This window comes from Moschus berezovskii, chromosome 18, assembly GCF_049115385.1.
Source record: "Moschus berezovskii isolate FMDL1 chromosome 18, NW_MosBer_1.0, whole genome shotgun sequence".
In the NCBI taxonomy this organism is placed as follows: Eukaryota; Metazoa; Chordata; class Mammalia; order Artiodactyla; family Moschidae; genus Moschus; species Moschus berezovskii.
Genome location: NC_142477.1, coordinates 73,858,115 through 73,874,414, shown reverse-complemented (window position 1 = coordinate 73,874,414; position 16,300 = coordinate 73,858,115). Strand labels below are relative to the sequence as shown.

At 48.7% G+C, this 16,300-nt stretch overlaps 1 protein-coding gene across 2 annotated transcripts in view; it reads right to left on the bottom strand.

Annotated features, from left to right (window-relative positions):
- The window catches only part of SH3PXD2B (SH3 and PX domains 2B), a 120,886-nt gene that overhangs the window by 12,549 nt on the left and 92,037 nt on the right, over positions 1-16,300 (bottom strand). The window contains exons 9-13 of one of the 2 annotated variants that reach the window (XM_088827767.1): positions 15,082-15,165; positions 11,913-12,030; positions 8,663-8,889; positions 7,027-7,076; positions 6,056-6,181 (exon numbers count right to left, since the gene is read on the bottom strand). In XM_088827767.1, the coding sequence (XP_088683893.1) occupies positions 6,056-6,181; positions 7,027-7,076; positions 8,663-8,889; positions 11,913-12,030; positions 15,082-15,165 (605 nt within the window). The remainder of the gene's footprint in view (positions 1-6,055; positions 6,182-7,026; positions 7,077-8,662; positions 8,890-11,912; positions 12,031-15,081; positions 15,166-16,300) is intronic. The other variant, XM_055421828.2, reaches the window with a different exon arrangement.

Sequence of the window (16,300 nt, the reverse complement as noted above, 5' to 3'; positions counted from 1 at the left end):
AGTTCCATTCAAAGAATGGCCTTGAGTGCTTTCCATGAGAAAGTAGGTAGTGGGCTAAGAGCTAGGTTAAAGGCAGAGAGGGAGAGGGAAGCCTAGCGTGCTGCAGTCCATGGGGTCACAGAGAATCAGACATGACTTGGTGACCGAACAACAACAAAAGGCAGAGAGCAAGAGAGGCGGGGCAGGGGCTCAGAGGAAAGCAGCGAAAAGAAGGCTGACTGGTAGTGGGAGGAGGAACAGCCCTGATGTGAAAAGACGTTAAGAAACAGGCATGTGTTTCACATCAGAATAACGTACATGTTCTGTAACAGAAAAATGGGAGAACTGGGCATATCTTGAAGCCCAGTAGGGTATCTTGAGAGTTTGCTCTATGGACTTGAAGTTAGTAAGAACAGACTGGGAGAAAAATAATAGGAGCAGATAAAAACCCCTTACAGTCTTGGAGGTATTTCTACCATCCCCTCAGTTTCCCTGTGAGAAATGGGATTTGAATTTTATAAAAATAAGTTTCAGAGGCTTCAACTCAGGTTCTTTAAAGACCACTTCAGACAGCCCCCCTGATGTCTGCATGGACTGAAGAGCACTGGGCATAAGAAGTCTCTGGAGCAGCTTGGGCAGAGCCAGTGGTGGTGAGATGCACAATGTGCCTCCGGGAAGCACCTCCTCCTGGGCTCACTGGGCCACTGTCCCGGGACGCGAGGCGGGAGGCGTCGGAGCTGAGGAAAAACGGTGGGTGCTTCAGAGGTCTAGAAAAGGGACTGAAGACCCTTAGGGGACTTCCCTGGTGGTCTAGTGGTTAAGAATCCACCTTCCACAGCCTGGATGGGAGGGAGTTTGGGGGAGAATGGATATATGTGTATGTACTACTGAGTCCCTTGACTGTTCACCTGAAACTGTTACAGCACTGCTTGTTAATCAACTAGTGGTGGTGTTAAGTCGCTTGGTCCTGTCTGACTGTTCTTTGTGACCCCATGGACTGCAGCACACCAGGCTTCTCTGTCTTTCATCATCTCCCGGAGTTTGCCCAGACTCATGTCCATGGAGTCAATGATGCCATCCAACCATCTCATCCTCTGTCTCCCGCTTCTCCTCCTGCCCTCAATCTTTCCCAGCATCAGGGTCTTTTCCAATGAGTCGGCACTTTGCATCAGGTGGCCAAAGTACTGCTCCAGCTTCAGAATCAGCTATACCCCAATACAAAATAAGAAGTAAAAAAAAAAAAAAAGATCAGTTTTCCAAAGCAGGGAACATGGGTTCTGTCTCTGGTTGGGGAACTAAGATCTCACATGCTGTGGGGCAACTAAGCCCACACATGGCAACTAGAGAAGCCCACGTGCCACAGGGAAGCCCCAGCATGACCAAAAAAAAGATGCTCGGGACACATACCACACTCATGCACTGGCTCATAGTCATCTGCTCACTCTCTGTACCCATCATTCATTCAAATGTGCGTTCATAAAGGAATGGCTCTCTGAGTACCTGCTGTGGACCATACAGGGTTAGAGGAGAGAATGGAGAGGAAAACATTCCCTGGTTTTCGGGGTATTAGCAGGAGGCTCGGAGAAGGCAATGGCAAGCCACTCCAGTGCTCTTGCCTAGAAAATTCCATGGATGGAGGAGCCTGGTAGGCTGCAGTCCGTGGGGTCGCTAAGGGTCGGACACGACTGAGCGACTTCACTTTCACACATTGGAGAAGGCAATGGCAGCCCATTCCAGTGTTCTTGTCTGGAGAATCCCAGGGACGGGGGAGCCTGGTGGGCTTCCGTCTATGGGGTCACACAGAGTCGGACACAACTGAAGTGACTTAGCAGCAGCAGCAGCAGCAGGAGGCTAATGGGGAGATGGATTTTCGTTGATTTAACAACATTTATTGCAAATCCACCATATCCCAGGTACTGTGCTGGCTTTGGGGGTACAGAAGTAAAAAACAGATACAGTCTCCATCCTCCTGAGATCCTTAAATACTGGGCAGATAGACAGCAGGTTGTTAATACATCTGCTGTCTACAGACAGACAAGGGTTCAAATCCTGACTCTGTCACCTTTAGGCTGTGTGACTTTGAATAGCTCCTTTTTTCTGAGCCACAACTTCCTCATCTGAAAAACAGGGGTTGAACCATTCCTGCCTCATACGAGTAAGTGATACTATGATTAAGGGAGACACAGCCTGTGAGGTGCTGAGTGCTGTGGCTGGCACCTAACTGCTTCTCTATTACTTATGGACTTCCCTTCAAGCTCTAACCCTGTGAGAAAGAGAAGAGAAATGGGAGAGGAAAAAAAAATAAAAGGAGAGAGAAGAGGCAAGCAGGGAAGGAGGTGATAAGAACAGAATACAAGCCAGTCACAAAGGCCACATAGTATATGATTCCACGCATATGAAACGTCCAAAATCGATAAATCTATGGACACAGAAAACAGAGAAGTGGTTGCCGAAGGCTGGTGGGGGCACTGAGATGGAGCAAGGAGAAACGGAGAGGGACTGCTCACGCGCAGGGCTTCCTGTGGGCGACGAGCCGCTCTAACGCTGACTGTGGTGACGGCGGCACAACTTTCTAACTATACTGAAAACCACTGAAGTTTATTCCTTAAATCACGGACTTGCATGGTATGTGAATTCTATCTCAATAAAGCTGTTACCGAAATTTAAAAAATGCAGAAGTAGGAGATGGTGCCTAGATCAAGAATCCCAAGTAGTACACAAGCTTGTGTACAGCAAAGGAAACCGTGAACTAAGGGAAAACACAGCCCACGGACCGGGAAAAAATATTTACATATGATGCAACTGACCAGGCTCAATTTCCAAAATAAATAAACAGCTCATTCAACTCAACAACAAAAAGCAAACACGCCAATTGAAAAACGGGCACAAGATCTAAACAGACATTTCTCCAAAGAAGACACAGAGATGGCTAACAAACACACGAAAAGATGCTCCCTATCACTAATTATTCAGTTCAGTTCAGTTCAGTCGCTCAGTCGTGTCCGACTCTCCGCGACCCCATGAATCACAGCACGCCAGGCCTCCCTGTCCATCGCCAACTCCCAGAGTTCACTCAAACTCATGTCCATCGAGTCGGTGATGCCATCCAGCCATCTCATTCTCTGTCATCCCCGTCTCCTCCCGCCCCCAATCCCTACCAGTATCAGAATCTTTTCCAGTGAGTCAACTCTTCGCATGAGGTGGCCAAAGTATTGGAGTTTCAGCTTTAGCATCAGTCCTTCCAATGAACACCCAGGATTGATCTCCTTAGAATGGACTGGTTTGATCCAGAGAAATGCAAATCAAAACTATGATGAAATATCACTTCATGGGTCAGAATAGCCATCATTTAAAAAATCTACAAATCTACAATAACAAATCCACAGCTGGAGAGGATGTGGAGAAAAGGGAACCCTCCCACACTGTTGGTGGGAATATAGATTGGTGCAGCAATGAGAGAACAGTAAGGAAGTTCTGCACAAAACCAGAAACACTTGACAAATGATTTAGCAATCCCACCTCTGGGTACAAATCCAGGTAGAGCTCTAACTCAAACAGATAAGCACCCCAGTGTGCACTGCAGCACGATTCACAGCCAAGGGACAGAGACAACCTACACATCCACTGACAGATGAGTGACAGAGGATAAAGAATCAGTGTGTGCACACAGAGATACAGTGGATACCACTCACCGACAGATGAGTGACAGAGGATACAGTGTGTGCACACAGAGATACAGTGGATACCACTCACTGACAGATGAGTGACAGAGGATACAGTGTGTGCACACAGAGATACAGTGGATACCACTCACTGACAGACGAGTGATATTGAGGATACAGTGTGTGCACACAGAGATACAGTGGATACCACTCACTGACAGACGAGTGACAGAGGATACAGTGTGTGCACACAGAGATACAGTGGATACCACTCACTGACAGATGAGTGACAGAGGATACAGTGTGTGCACACAGAGATACAGTGGATACCACTCACTGACAGATGAGTGAGAGAGGATACAGTGTGTGCACACAGAGATACAGTGGATACCACTCACTGACAGACGAGTGATATTGAGGATACAGTGTGTGCACACAGAGATACAGTGGATACCACTCACTGACAGATGAGTGACACAGGATACAGTGTGCACACAGAGATACAGTGGATACCACACACTGACAGATGAGTGATATTGAGGATACAGTGTGTGCACACAGAGATACAGTGGATACCACTCACTGACAGATGAGTGATAGAGGATACAGTGTGTGCACACAGAGATACAGTGGATACCAGTCACTGACAGATGAGTGAGAGAGGATACAGTGTGTGCACACAGAGATACACTGGTTACCACTCACTGACACGAGTGACAGAGGTTACAGTGTGCACACACAGAGATACAGTGGATACCACTCACTGACAGATGAGTGATAGAGGATACAGTGTGTGCACACAGAGATACACTGGATACCACTCACAGACGGATGAGTGACAGGTGACACAGTGTGCATACACAGAGATACACTGGTTATCACTCACTGACAGATGAGTGACAGGGGATACAGTGTGTGCACACAGAGATACAGTGGATACCACTCACTGACAGATGAGTGACAGAGGATACAGTGTGTGCACACAGAGATACAGTGGATACCACTCACTGACAGATGAGTGAGAGAGGATACAGTGTGTGCACACAGAGATACAGTGGATACCACTCACTGACAGACGAGTGATATTGAGGATACAGTGTGTGCACACAGAGATACAGTGGATACCACTCACTGACAGATGAGTGACAGAGGATACAGTGTGTGCACACAGAGATACAGTGGATACCACTCACTGACAGATGAGTGACAGAGGATACAGTGTGTGCACACAGAGATACAGTGGATACCACTCACTGACAGATGAGTGAGAGAGGATACAGTGTGTGCACACAGAGATACAGTGGATACCACTCACTGACAGACGAGTGATATTGAGGATACAGTGTGTGCACACAGAGATACAGTGGATACCACTCACTGACAGATGAGTGACACAGGATACAGTGTGCACACAGAGATACAGTGGATACCACACACTGACAGATGAGTGATATTGAGGATACAGTGTGTGCACACAGAGATACAGTGGATACCACTCACTGACAGATGAGTGATAGAGGATACAGTGTGTGCACACAGAGATACAGTGGATACCAGTCACTGACAGATGAGTGAGAGAGGATACAGTGTGTGCACACAGAGATACACTGGTTACCACTCACTGACACGAGTGACAGAGGTTACAGTGTGCACACACAGAGATACAGTGGATACCACTCACTGACAGATGAGTGATAGAGGATACAGTGTGTGCACACAGAGATACACTGGATACCACTCACAGACGGATGAGTGACAGGTGACACAGTGTGCATACACAGAGATACACTGGTTATCACTCACTGACAGATGAGTGACAGGGGATACAGTGTGCACACACAGAGATACAGCGGATACCACTCACTCATAAACAATGAAAGGCAACTGCAGCAGCATGTAAGGCACAGAATTATTGCACCAAGTGTAGTAAGTCAGAAAAAAACAAATATGGTATGATATCACTTATGCGTGGAATCTAAAATATGACATAAATAAACTTATCTACAAAATAGAACTAGACTCACAGACATAGCGATCCAACTTGTGGTTTCTAAGGGGAGGAGGGCATGGAAGGAAGAATGAATTGGGAGTTTGGGGTCAGCAGGTACAAAGTACTACATATAGTATGGATAAACAACAGGGTTCTCCTGGATAGCACAGGGAACTATATTCAATATCCTGTCATAAACCTTATGGTAAAGAACATGAAAAAGAAAATATATGTAAGTATTGGGTTGGTCAAACTGTAAGAAGTTATCAAAAACCTGAACAAACTTTTTGGCCAACCCAATATACCCAAATCACTTTTTGGTACCGCAGAAATTAACACAACGTTGCAAGTCAACTATACTCCAAAAAAAAATTGAGAAAGAAAAAGAATCACAAGTAGGCAAAAGGATACCAGGTCCACTTACTTCAACCTTCAGGCCCGCCTGGAAGCTGATGCCATCAGGGATGGTTGTCTGGAACTCGGCAATGGTGTAATACTCTTCCTCCACTTGGGGTGGGATGGGAGGCTTGGGCAGGTTGAGACCTCGAGGCTGGTACAATTAAACACAGTGTTAAATCCAATACAACTCCATTCCCCAGCGCTGAATGAGGGGCTAAGGGACTGGGGCACACAATCACCGTTAAAGGGGTGCTGGTGGGCCCATTTGGATTCTAAGGGACAAAAAAAGGGGATCACTGACCATCATCTTCTAAATGGGTCTCTGGCCCTTCAGTTTTAGGGTGATAGGAAAAAGCTTGGGACATTTTCCTATAGTCATGAAAATCGGGTGCAAGACAATATTCTCTGAACTTGAGATAACGAGGGTTGTGAAATGAACACAGGCCTCCAAGTCAGACACACTGGTGTGACTTTGGGCAAAACTCTTCCCCTCCTGAGAGCCTCAGTTTCACCTCCTGTAAAATGGGGATAACAGGATCTACCTGGTGGGGTCAGCATGAGCATTCGATGATCTCACGTAGTGGAACACAAGCACACTGCCTAACACCCAGACACTAAAAACGAGAGGCCCATTCCCCACAGCACTGCTTAGAGAGGTACCTAAGAGTTAAGAATGGACTATGAGAGCAAGACGCCAGAGCGGCACCGTGAGAGAAGAGTGCGCCTCATTCTCAGCGCCGTCACCTTACTGGAGACGACTCACTGAAGACAGAGCAGAGTGGGCTCAGGAGGCAGAGAGCACACGCCCAGGCCTAACCATCACAGAGCCATAGGCCAACTGTGTCATCTCCCTGGACCCGAGTTCTTCCACCTGTCAATGCGATTAGCTTCTCAAGGCTGCTGTGTAATAGAACGCATCCTTGGAAAGGGCGAGGTGAGTGTGGGGGGCCAGTCTTAGGTCAGGGGCTGGCTCCCCAGTTGCAAGGGTCCACTTACTATGGTCATATCCCGGCGAGGAGGGGGTCTCTGCCTCATCTTGGGTGATCCTATAAAGAGACGAGATCTTGTTTCACACACGATGAACATAACCCCTGAGGTGGACACCGTGACAGATCTAACCTCCCCTGTAGGAGATGAGGTGTCATGTTTTGCACAGGCATCAGGGAGTGGCTGTGACCCCCTCCTCTGGGAGGAGCCTGATGGGGGCGGGGCCACGCAGATTGGGTCCAGGACTCTCTATCAGCAACGGGATGCTTCTGAGTCCTGGAGCAACAGAAAGCATTCCAGGAAAGGCAACAAGTGTGATGTGAGGTGGGAGGCAACAAGTTAAGTGACTTTGAGCCATGTGGCCCTCTTCTGAGGAGTAGGGATAATCCCTGCCTCGTGGAGGTTCTGGTGGAGATGAAAATCAACAGTACAGGCTCGGCTCTTGGCATGTGGCAGGGACGCATTAATGTTACTGCCCCTGTCTTTGTTTGCTCTGGAGCAAACCCAAATTAAATAATGCATAAACAGAGCCAAACAAACTTGGACTGATGACTTCAGGGGTTTTTACTCTGGAATTGGGCTGCCCCTGCTCTGGGTCAGGAAGAGGACGACTCTGCAGTGGGCCAGTGCTCCTGGCTAAAGGCAGACTACTGAGGAAGGCACCCCACATGACGCCAGAGCTGATTTAGTTTGAGTCGACACAGAGGGGTGGTTTGGCAGTTGGGGTGTGGGGAAGACTGCTAAACTCTTAAATACCCATTTCCTCTGTCTCCTATTAGAATAAATAGCAATGGAATTTTAGCCAGACACTTGACTGCCTATATAAAGACTACATTTCCCAGACTCTCTTGCAGCTAGGTAACGCCACGGGACTCAGTTCAGTTCAGTTGCTCAGTGGTGTCTGACTCTGTGACCCCATGGACTGCAGCACACGAAGCTTCCCTGCCCATCACCAACTCCTGTAGCTTGCTCAAACTCATGTCCATCGAGTAAGTGAGGCTACCCAACAATCTCATCCTCTGATTAAGTCTGGCCAATGGAATGTGGCCAGACAATCTACCTCAGGTGTGCTGGGAACATTCAATTGTTAAATATATACAACAAAGTTCTGAAAGCAAGATAAGTAAAGAACTATCTTTGGAGTAAATCCAACACAGGGTCCATTTTTTTCTTCCCCAGACTCAGAAATGAGGCCCTGCAGAGAAAACAGTGGTCCTTGAGTCAGAAGGAGGTGGATTCAAGCCCTACTGTTCACTATCCGGGTGGTCTTGGACAAATCACTTCATCTCTCTGCTTCCTCATCTGTAAAACAAAAGCAGTGAGTCCAGCAAAGGTTGTTATGAAGGATCGATGAGACTGATTATAACATTCCGGGCACACGGTAGAGGCTTGAGAAACAGGAGGTCTGGTGATTACCATCAGACAGTGGAAAAACCACAGCTTGAGTAGGAGAGCCACATCTCTCCACTCAGGTTCTGCAACTTGCTGGTGGAATGATCTGGGAACAAGTGACCTAGGGCCGTGAACCCATTTTCTTATCTACAGGATGGAGGGCCGCAGGGCTGCTGTGAGGGTGAGGGACAGCCCGTAAGCAGCTCTGGACAGAGCCTGGCATGCCTCTGGGAGCCAGGTGGGCGCCACTTACTCTGCTTGATGTCACCGTCGGGTGTGGGGCGGCCCTCAAACCGGCCATCCCTCTGGTTGTTGAGCAGCTCCTTCTCCCGGCCCACCGAGTTCTGCTGCCGGGAGACACCGTCGAGCTCCAGGACACCCACGTGGGCGGGTGAGCCAGGGCCCAGCTTTGGGGGTAAGGGTTCCCCGCTGCTCTTCCTCAGGTAGGAGGCTGGGGCCCAGCCCTCTTTGCCCTGGTACCTGGAAGGAGGGGAAAGATGTCGTCCAGCCTGCTCTGCCAGGCGCAAGGGAAGAAGCCGAGCTCCTACAATGAATCTCCCTCCTGGCCCCAGATGGTAGGAATGATGGACCATCACTGCCCAGGGCCAGAGACTGGCACACTGCTTGCTGCCTCCTGATGAAGCCTAAGCCCCCAGCTGGGCATTCAAGGCCTCCCCAGTCTGGCCTCTCCTTGCCTCCCTGGCCTTGGCTCTCACAGCAACCTCCACATCCCACCCACCCCACGCAGCCTGCAGTCTTCCAAATGTTCCACTATCTTTCACTCCCTTGCTCCAAGCTCCCGCTCTGGGAGACACTCTGCCTGGAAAGCCCATTCTCTATCATCCTCCTCTCTATCATCCCAGCTCTGCCTAAGGCGCCCTCTCAAGGCTTTCCTGAGCCTCCTTCCACGGTGCCCCGGTGGTCTTGCACACACAACACCATCCCATCTAAAACACAGTGACACTTGGCTGTGATGGTCTTGTTTCCCCACTTAGAGTGTGAGGTCCAGGGGGTGGAGACTCTGCATGGGGCCTCACTGCCCATGAGTTGAATGAAGAAAAAAGGGGACAAGTGGACAAACTGTCGACAGAACTGGCGAGACTGAGTGGCCACAGAGCTCTGCTACAGTCCTTACGCATCCCATACCGTCATTACTGCAGCGACAACAGTGAAAACAACAGGAACTGCCACTCACGCGCACCTACTTGTGTTAGTCCTGTTTCAAGAACTCTACAGCTATTGATGCATTTCATCCATCCAATCTGGGGGGGGTGGCAGGAATGGGTTCAGCCCTAGACAGCTGGCACCTGTCTGCGCTGTCCACCTCTGCTCTGCAGCCTCTTCCCAGCAGCCACAGCTGCCGGTACAAAGCCTGGTATATGTGGGGTGGGGCTCCAGTCACAAGCAGATTAAACATGCATTCAGATAGGAATGGAGCAGGTCGGAGGCTGGTTCTAGGGTAACCAAGGGTACTGAACTTCAGAATGACTGACACCCTAAGAGCCCAGCTCACTGAATTCCAAAGGGAATTGAACAAGTGTAACAATCATTTAATTCTCTGCACGATGGAGTGTGGTTGAATAGCATGACCGGAGGGGCTGATTGGGACCACAGGTGTGCAGGAGGCAGCTTGTGAGAACCAACTGTTCACGTCCCTTCCCAGCTCCATGTTTAGCACCATCACAATGCAAGCTTGAAATCTACCACGGAGGGAGGATTTACACCATGGAAACTGGAAAACACCACAATTCAAGAGCATTTTTTCCTTCTGGAACTGGCTGTTAAACATTTGCCAGCAGACTACTAGTCTGAACCACAAAATAGGTGCCCAGACCTTTGGGGAATATGCCTAATGGACTGGAGATGATACATAGCAGGGCCATCTCTCATCAAGAATCACTTTAAGCACTAAACAGCACTGCGTTTCAATAAAAAGGGTCCTTTTCAACTAGAAGCAAACTTATAAGGAGACAGAAATCTGCAGATTTTGGTGTCTATCAATCTTAAAACATCCTTTGAGAAAGACTCAATCTCGTGCCAGCTGGAAAATGCTGGGCTCCACACGATGCAGGCATCACCATGAGAGAGCTCACCACCTGGAGGAACAAAGCCATAAACAGAGAGGCACTGCTGAGTGGGCTCTGGGGTCAGAAAGGTGCAGCCTCAAATCCTGGCTCTGTCACTTTCCAGCTTCAGTCAAGCCTTCTGATGACCTTGGCAACATCCTGTGGCCACCTCGTGAGGGACCTTGAGCCCAGTCAAGTCACCTGAATTCCAGAGCCACTCAGTTTGGGGATAATCTGTTATATCACAAGATAAAACACACTCAAGACACGTGAGCTGTCACTGTCATTGTAAGTATATGCTGAAGTAAGTGTTAGTGGCCCAGTTGTGTCCAGCTCTTTGCAGCCCCAGGGACTGTAGCCCACCAGGCTCCTCTGTCCATGGAATTCTCCCAGCAAGAATACTGCAGTGGGTAGTCATTCCCTTCTCTCCATTCAGGGGTTGAATCTGGGTCTCCTGCATTGCCGGCAGATCCTTCACATCTGAATCACCTGGGAAGCCCATCACTGTCCTAAGCACGCCTTCACACCTCAGCTCTGAGGTCCTGACTCTCAGGAAGCCTTCTTGACTCCCAGGCTGAGGAGCTGTCTTCTGGGCTCCAAAGTCCCCCATGCATTCCTCCTGCACTCACTCACTGCTCTGCCCTGTATGTGTGTCCGGGTCTGTCTTCCGTGCCTGTGGGTGTGGTGTCTTTCTCACTGTTGAGTCCCCAGTTTTCAGAATACAGCTTGGCCCAGGATAGATTCTGGTGTAGGTTTGCTCAATGAATGAAGCGTCACACACTCGGCCCCAGTGTCCTGCCTCACACCACGGCACAGACACCGGTGGCAGGGACCCCAGACTTCCTCTCTTGCCTAAATTTCCTGAGATTGCAGCCTGCCCACCAGAGTAACCAAGGAGGGAGTTCCCAGGAGTCTTATTGCTAAAACTAGAAAAGTCCCAGGCACAGCAGGACGAACTGGCCACCTTACATACTGATGAGCTTTTGATTCCATCACATAGAAGAAAGAACTCTAACAAAGTGTTGGAAATGCCGGTCTCCACCGGACTCGGAGAGATGATGGCAAATGATGAGCTTTAGGACAGGCTACAGTCCATGTGGTGTTACCCATCCTGTTGCTCTCAGAGTGGGGCTGGAGTAGGAAATCACTCCCACACGACAGCTTCAGCCTCTAGTTACTCATTATGAGACACATCTGGAGGTGAAGACCAGTCTTGCTCAATGGGGTTATTGCTATCTGTGGTTCAGTGTGTTCAGAGAGTTGTGCTTACTATGGCTTTTTAGAGAAGGATATGGGTATGGAAGGAAGCCAAACAGCACAGAGGAGAAGAGTCCTTTTATGGCTCAGGCTGAAGCCTCATCTCCTCTGCAATCATTTACAGACATCTGTGCATCTGGAGTCCACGTGACCTGAAACCCACCCAGCTGCAGAGGGTACCTGATCTTCCACCAGCCTTCCAGGTTTTTCTGGATGACCTCCACCACGGCTCCTCTCTCCAGGTTCATTTCATCTTGGTCCCGGGCTGTGTAGGGGTAGATGACTGTGTATTTTTCTTCTGTGGGGACAAAGGGATGCTGGAGTAAGTCAAGGATGCTGTAAGCCTGGAATGTTGATGGCCAAGGCTGTGATCCTGAGATGCCCTTGCAGGGAAAGCTTTCTTCCAGAGACTTCTGTGCACCCTCCTTCCCCCACTCCCCCACCATGCCCCAGTGATCCTCACTTAGCCCTGGATGACCCTGGTCAAGCAGCAACAAGACATAGGACAAAAGGCAGGTCCTCAGAAATCTCTGAGCATCACACATCTCACTCACCTTCCTCAAATCTGTGCCTCAAGGTAACCTTCCTTGAACGTGCCTTATGTAATACCCAGACCCAGGGCACCCTCATCCTACTTACCAGGAACAACCTTTAACATATCAGATAATTTACTTATCTATTATGCTTCATCTCTCTTTCCCCAGAAAGAGTTCCAGAAAGGCAGGATTTGAGTCTGTCTCATTCACTCCTCTATCTCTAGCACTGGGAATATTTCGGAACTAGTTAGTAAAATAGCCAAGGTCTAGTAAATGAGTAAGTCCTGAAGGCCTGGCGGGAGTCACCTCGCTCATGCTGGGGTAGAGGACTGGTGTTAAACCCTTGTGGTGGCTCCTCTGCAGTCCCTGTTGGTGGAGGGGTCAGGGACAAGTTGGATTTGGCAGCACATGGTTTGGGGTTGAATCAGTGCCACAGAGGAGATAGCCATTTTTCATTACCTACCTGGTAGCTGATTTCCACTTTTCATTTATTTTTAAGTCCCTGGATCCAACCATGCCTGAAGCTTAAGTTTTATTAATAAATTATTTTTTAATTGAGATATAATTGACACCTAACACTGTGTGAGTTCATGCATACAACATAATGGTTTGAGATACGTATCATGAAAAGATCGCCTGCTTCTGTTTTTACTAATGTCACTGGGGTGCCTTCCATCGCCCTCTCAGTGGATCTTGGCCCCCTTACCCCCAAAGCCAAGAGAACTGCCTCCAGCAGGGTCACTCCCACTGCCCTGCAGGGCCCTGCTGGAAGGCTGTTCATTGTCACACTCAGACAGGGCCCTCCCCAGAGCAAGGGCATAGCTCCCACCCCCAGCACTGTTAGCGGTGACTGCTGAAACAGATAACAGATGAGAGTCCCAGAGGAGCCAGTGAGCAGGGGAAGAGGGCCTTCCTGTTCTGGTTACATTCCAGACGCCAGGGAGTCACCGAGACAGCTGTGCGCCGATGTTGATGGTGAGTGTGTCAGGGAGAACACCACGGGCTGCCTGTGGCCTGCCCAGCTGGAGCAGAGCGAGGTGGAAAACACACAGGGCGTTTATTTATTTATTGATCTAGCCCCCTGACCTGCGTGGCGGGGGCGGAGCTGACTCAAACACCACACATCCTGTGTACAGCAGAGTCAGCGGTTCTCATCACTCACGGATGCAGGCTGTGCTATGAGGGCTGCAGCAGGGAATCCAACCCCGTGGAGGCACAGAAGTTCTGTCTGGCTAGGTGAGAAGGGCACTGCCTGGGCCCCAGACTAAACAGGGTGGGGGGTTCTCCAGCACCCAGAGGCCCTTTCTGGACGCCATCGAATGTCCAGTGATCCCTAACAAAGCTGAAGGCGGGGAACCTTGCAGACTGCATGGTGAGTGGACACTGCCTGCTTACCATCCATCTGCCCTTCCCCTGGTGGCACCACCAGCCTCCAGCCACATGTTTGGGTGAGGTTGACCTCGCCAGCACATAAAGGGAAGGGGAGGGTACCTAACCCTGGCCTGGCCAAAGTGACTGGCCACTGTGATTAGTTTAGGGATGGCATATGACCCAGTCGGGTTAGCTGGAATCAAATCCTGGGATTGTGTTGAAGGAGAAGCATGTTCTTTGGTGGGTGTCCCCAAAGAGTGCCTGGAACTAATATCACCTTGAGAGAATGGTTCCAGCAAGGTAGAGAATGCAGCTGAGGTGGCAACCGTGAGTCTCAGGTGCCAAGGGCAGGTGGAAAGGAAATGTTACCTGCCAAGCCAGTAAACAAAGAATGACGCCCACCATCAAGCCATCAGCCATCGCAGCCACCCCCAAGAGTGCACCCTGAGGGGAGTTCAGATGGATAAAAACAGGAAGCATTCTGTGCTCTGGATACTGGCCCAAGATAGATCAGATACATATCAAAGGAGTAATTTCAATAAGTCCAGACTCTTGCATCTTTCCACTCATAGAAAAGCACAAAAATCATTAAGATGTTTGCTTTATGTGATTAGCAGTAATCTTTTGATGTTAGGCTACGTGTTTTGTTTCTTCCAGACAAAAACCCCCTATATATCCTGGTTCCTCCCTTACCTCTTTGGGGGCAGTGCCTCTGAGAGGCTGTCTCCCAGGCTACAGTCCTCAGTTAGGTGCCTGAATAAAACTTAACTCACAACTTTTAGGTTGTGCATTTTTCTTCAGTTGACAGATGTTTTCAAGCTCCTGAATCTAGCCATGCTTGAAGCTGCCTCTTCTCTAGTTTTCAGTGACCTGAGTCAATGCACTTCCCTTTTGCTTAAGCTGGTATGACACGGGTTTCTTTACCTTTGTCACTCAAATGTGCCCGGTAAAGGGAATAGGTCACTGGATACGGGCATCATTTATTTTTACTTTATTTAGAATAAAATGAGCTTTATCCTTTTTGAAATAAATTTGATTTGTTTTTACATTTAACATTTCTTGCTTTTATTTTTAAATAAAAAATTTTGCTTGATTTTTAAAATATTTTGCTTTTGATTCGATATAAAATACAGTTGGCTTTGATAGTTTTGTCTCTGCAACATAACACAACCTTAGTTAGGAAAAGGGTTTTATTTTGTTCATTAATTTTAGCACCCACACCTCTAGGTATCATTTTCTAACCTGGGAAATTTTAGGGCCCCAGGTCGAGAAACACCCCAGGCTCCCTCTCCCAAACATACATGCCAACACACACACGGTACAGACCAGATCACCGTTTCTCACATGCAACAGGCACAGGCAGTATTTGAGCAGGGGGAAGCATGCAGATGCAGGATCCGGTTCTGAACACCGAATGGGGAGGAAAACTCCAAGGTAGGCACCTTGACGCCAGCTGATGGCATACAAGTCCCCCAGCGTCCGGCGGCGACCCGTGGGCTGGGGTAGAGACCAGTACCTCCATGAGACTGGTCGGGTAGCATGTGGAAGGGCAGAAGGGAGAGGTGAGAAGAAAGCACTCCCAGGGTCTTGAGGCAAAGGCAGCACCAAGCACGTGCTCCCACTTATGAGCAATTAATTCTGTGTCTCTACCAAGTCCCAGGTGTCTCAGAAGGACCAAGTTCCTCAGTATTAGCCCTGAACTTGAGTGAAGAGCCACCCAGGAGACACAATGCTATTCCCAGCATGATTATGAAGAGGCCCTAAGAGAAATCCTCACGGCAGAGGGAAAAAATGTACAGACCCTTAGGAAAATGTGGTCACTCTCCCATCTTCTAGCTGTGTGATCCCGAGCCAGTGTTTCTACCTATCTGAGACTGTTTTCCCATCTGTAAAATGGGGATAATAATCAGTCCTTTACAGAGACACGCCCCATGGTGGGCAATATTAACTGTCTAAGGGAGCTATGGTTTCCAGGCAGCACACCACTGTCTTTAAGCCGAGTCGGTTTTTGTATTTTTTCTTCATGAGCCCCGCCCCTAGAGCCTAGTGGCCCTGCAAACACAGAGCAAAACAAAATGCACTTTACTCTGCGGGTGCTGGCTGCAATAAAACTAGATGCAAAACCACGTGTGTGCTTTTTTTGCTAACCTTTGAGCACAGAAATACCCCTTCTTCTCACTCTCTTTTCCGTTAAATACATACATAAGATCTGTGCTTTCTAAAAAGAGTCAACTAGAAGCACCAAATATTCAACCCTAGGTAAGCCACAGCCCTGTGATAAAAACCGTTCCTAGTTATTTATTATTTTAGGTTCTTGCCAACTGCTTTGCATGTGGGATCTCATTTAACTTAAAAAAAAAAAATCCCATGATGTCGATACCATCATTTCCATTTTTAGAGGAGGTGGCTGAGGCAGAGAAAGGTTAAGTTGCTGGTCCAAGATCACTCAGCCAGTTAGCGGTACAAATTCAAATTCAGTGGTAAGAGTCAAATTCAGGCCTGACTCCAGAACCCTTTTGTTTAGTATCTAAAGTGAGTTCATCATCTCGATTTAGGAATGCTTGCGGGGTAAGGGGAGGGGAGGTGGCTGGGTTAGGATTTCCGATGCAGCAGGAACCACTCTTTAGGACACCTGTAGGGAAAATTCTCTGGGAAACAGGA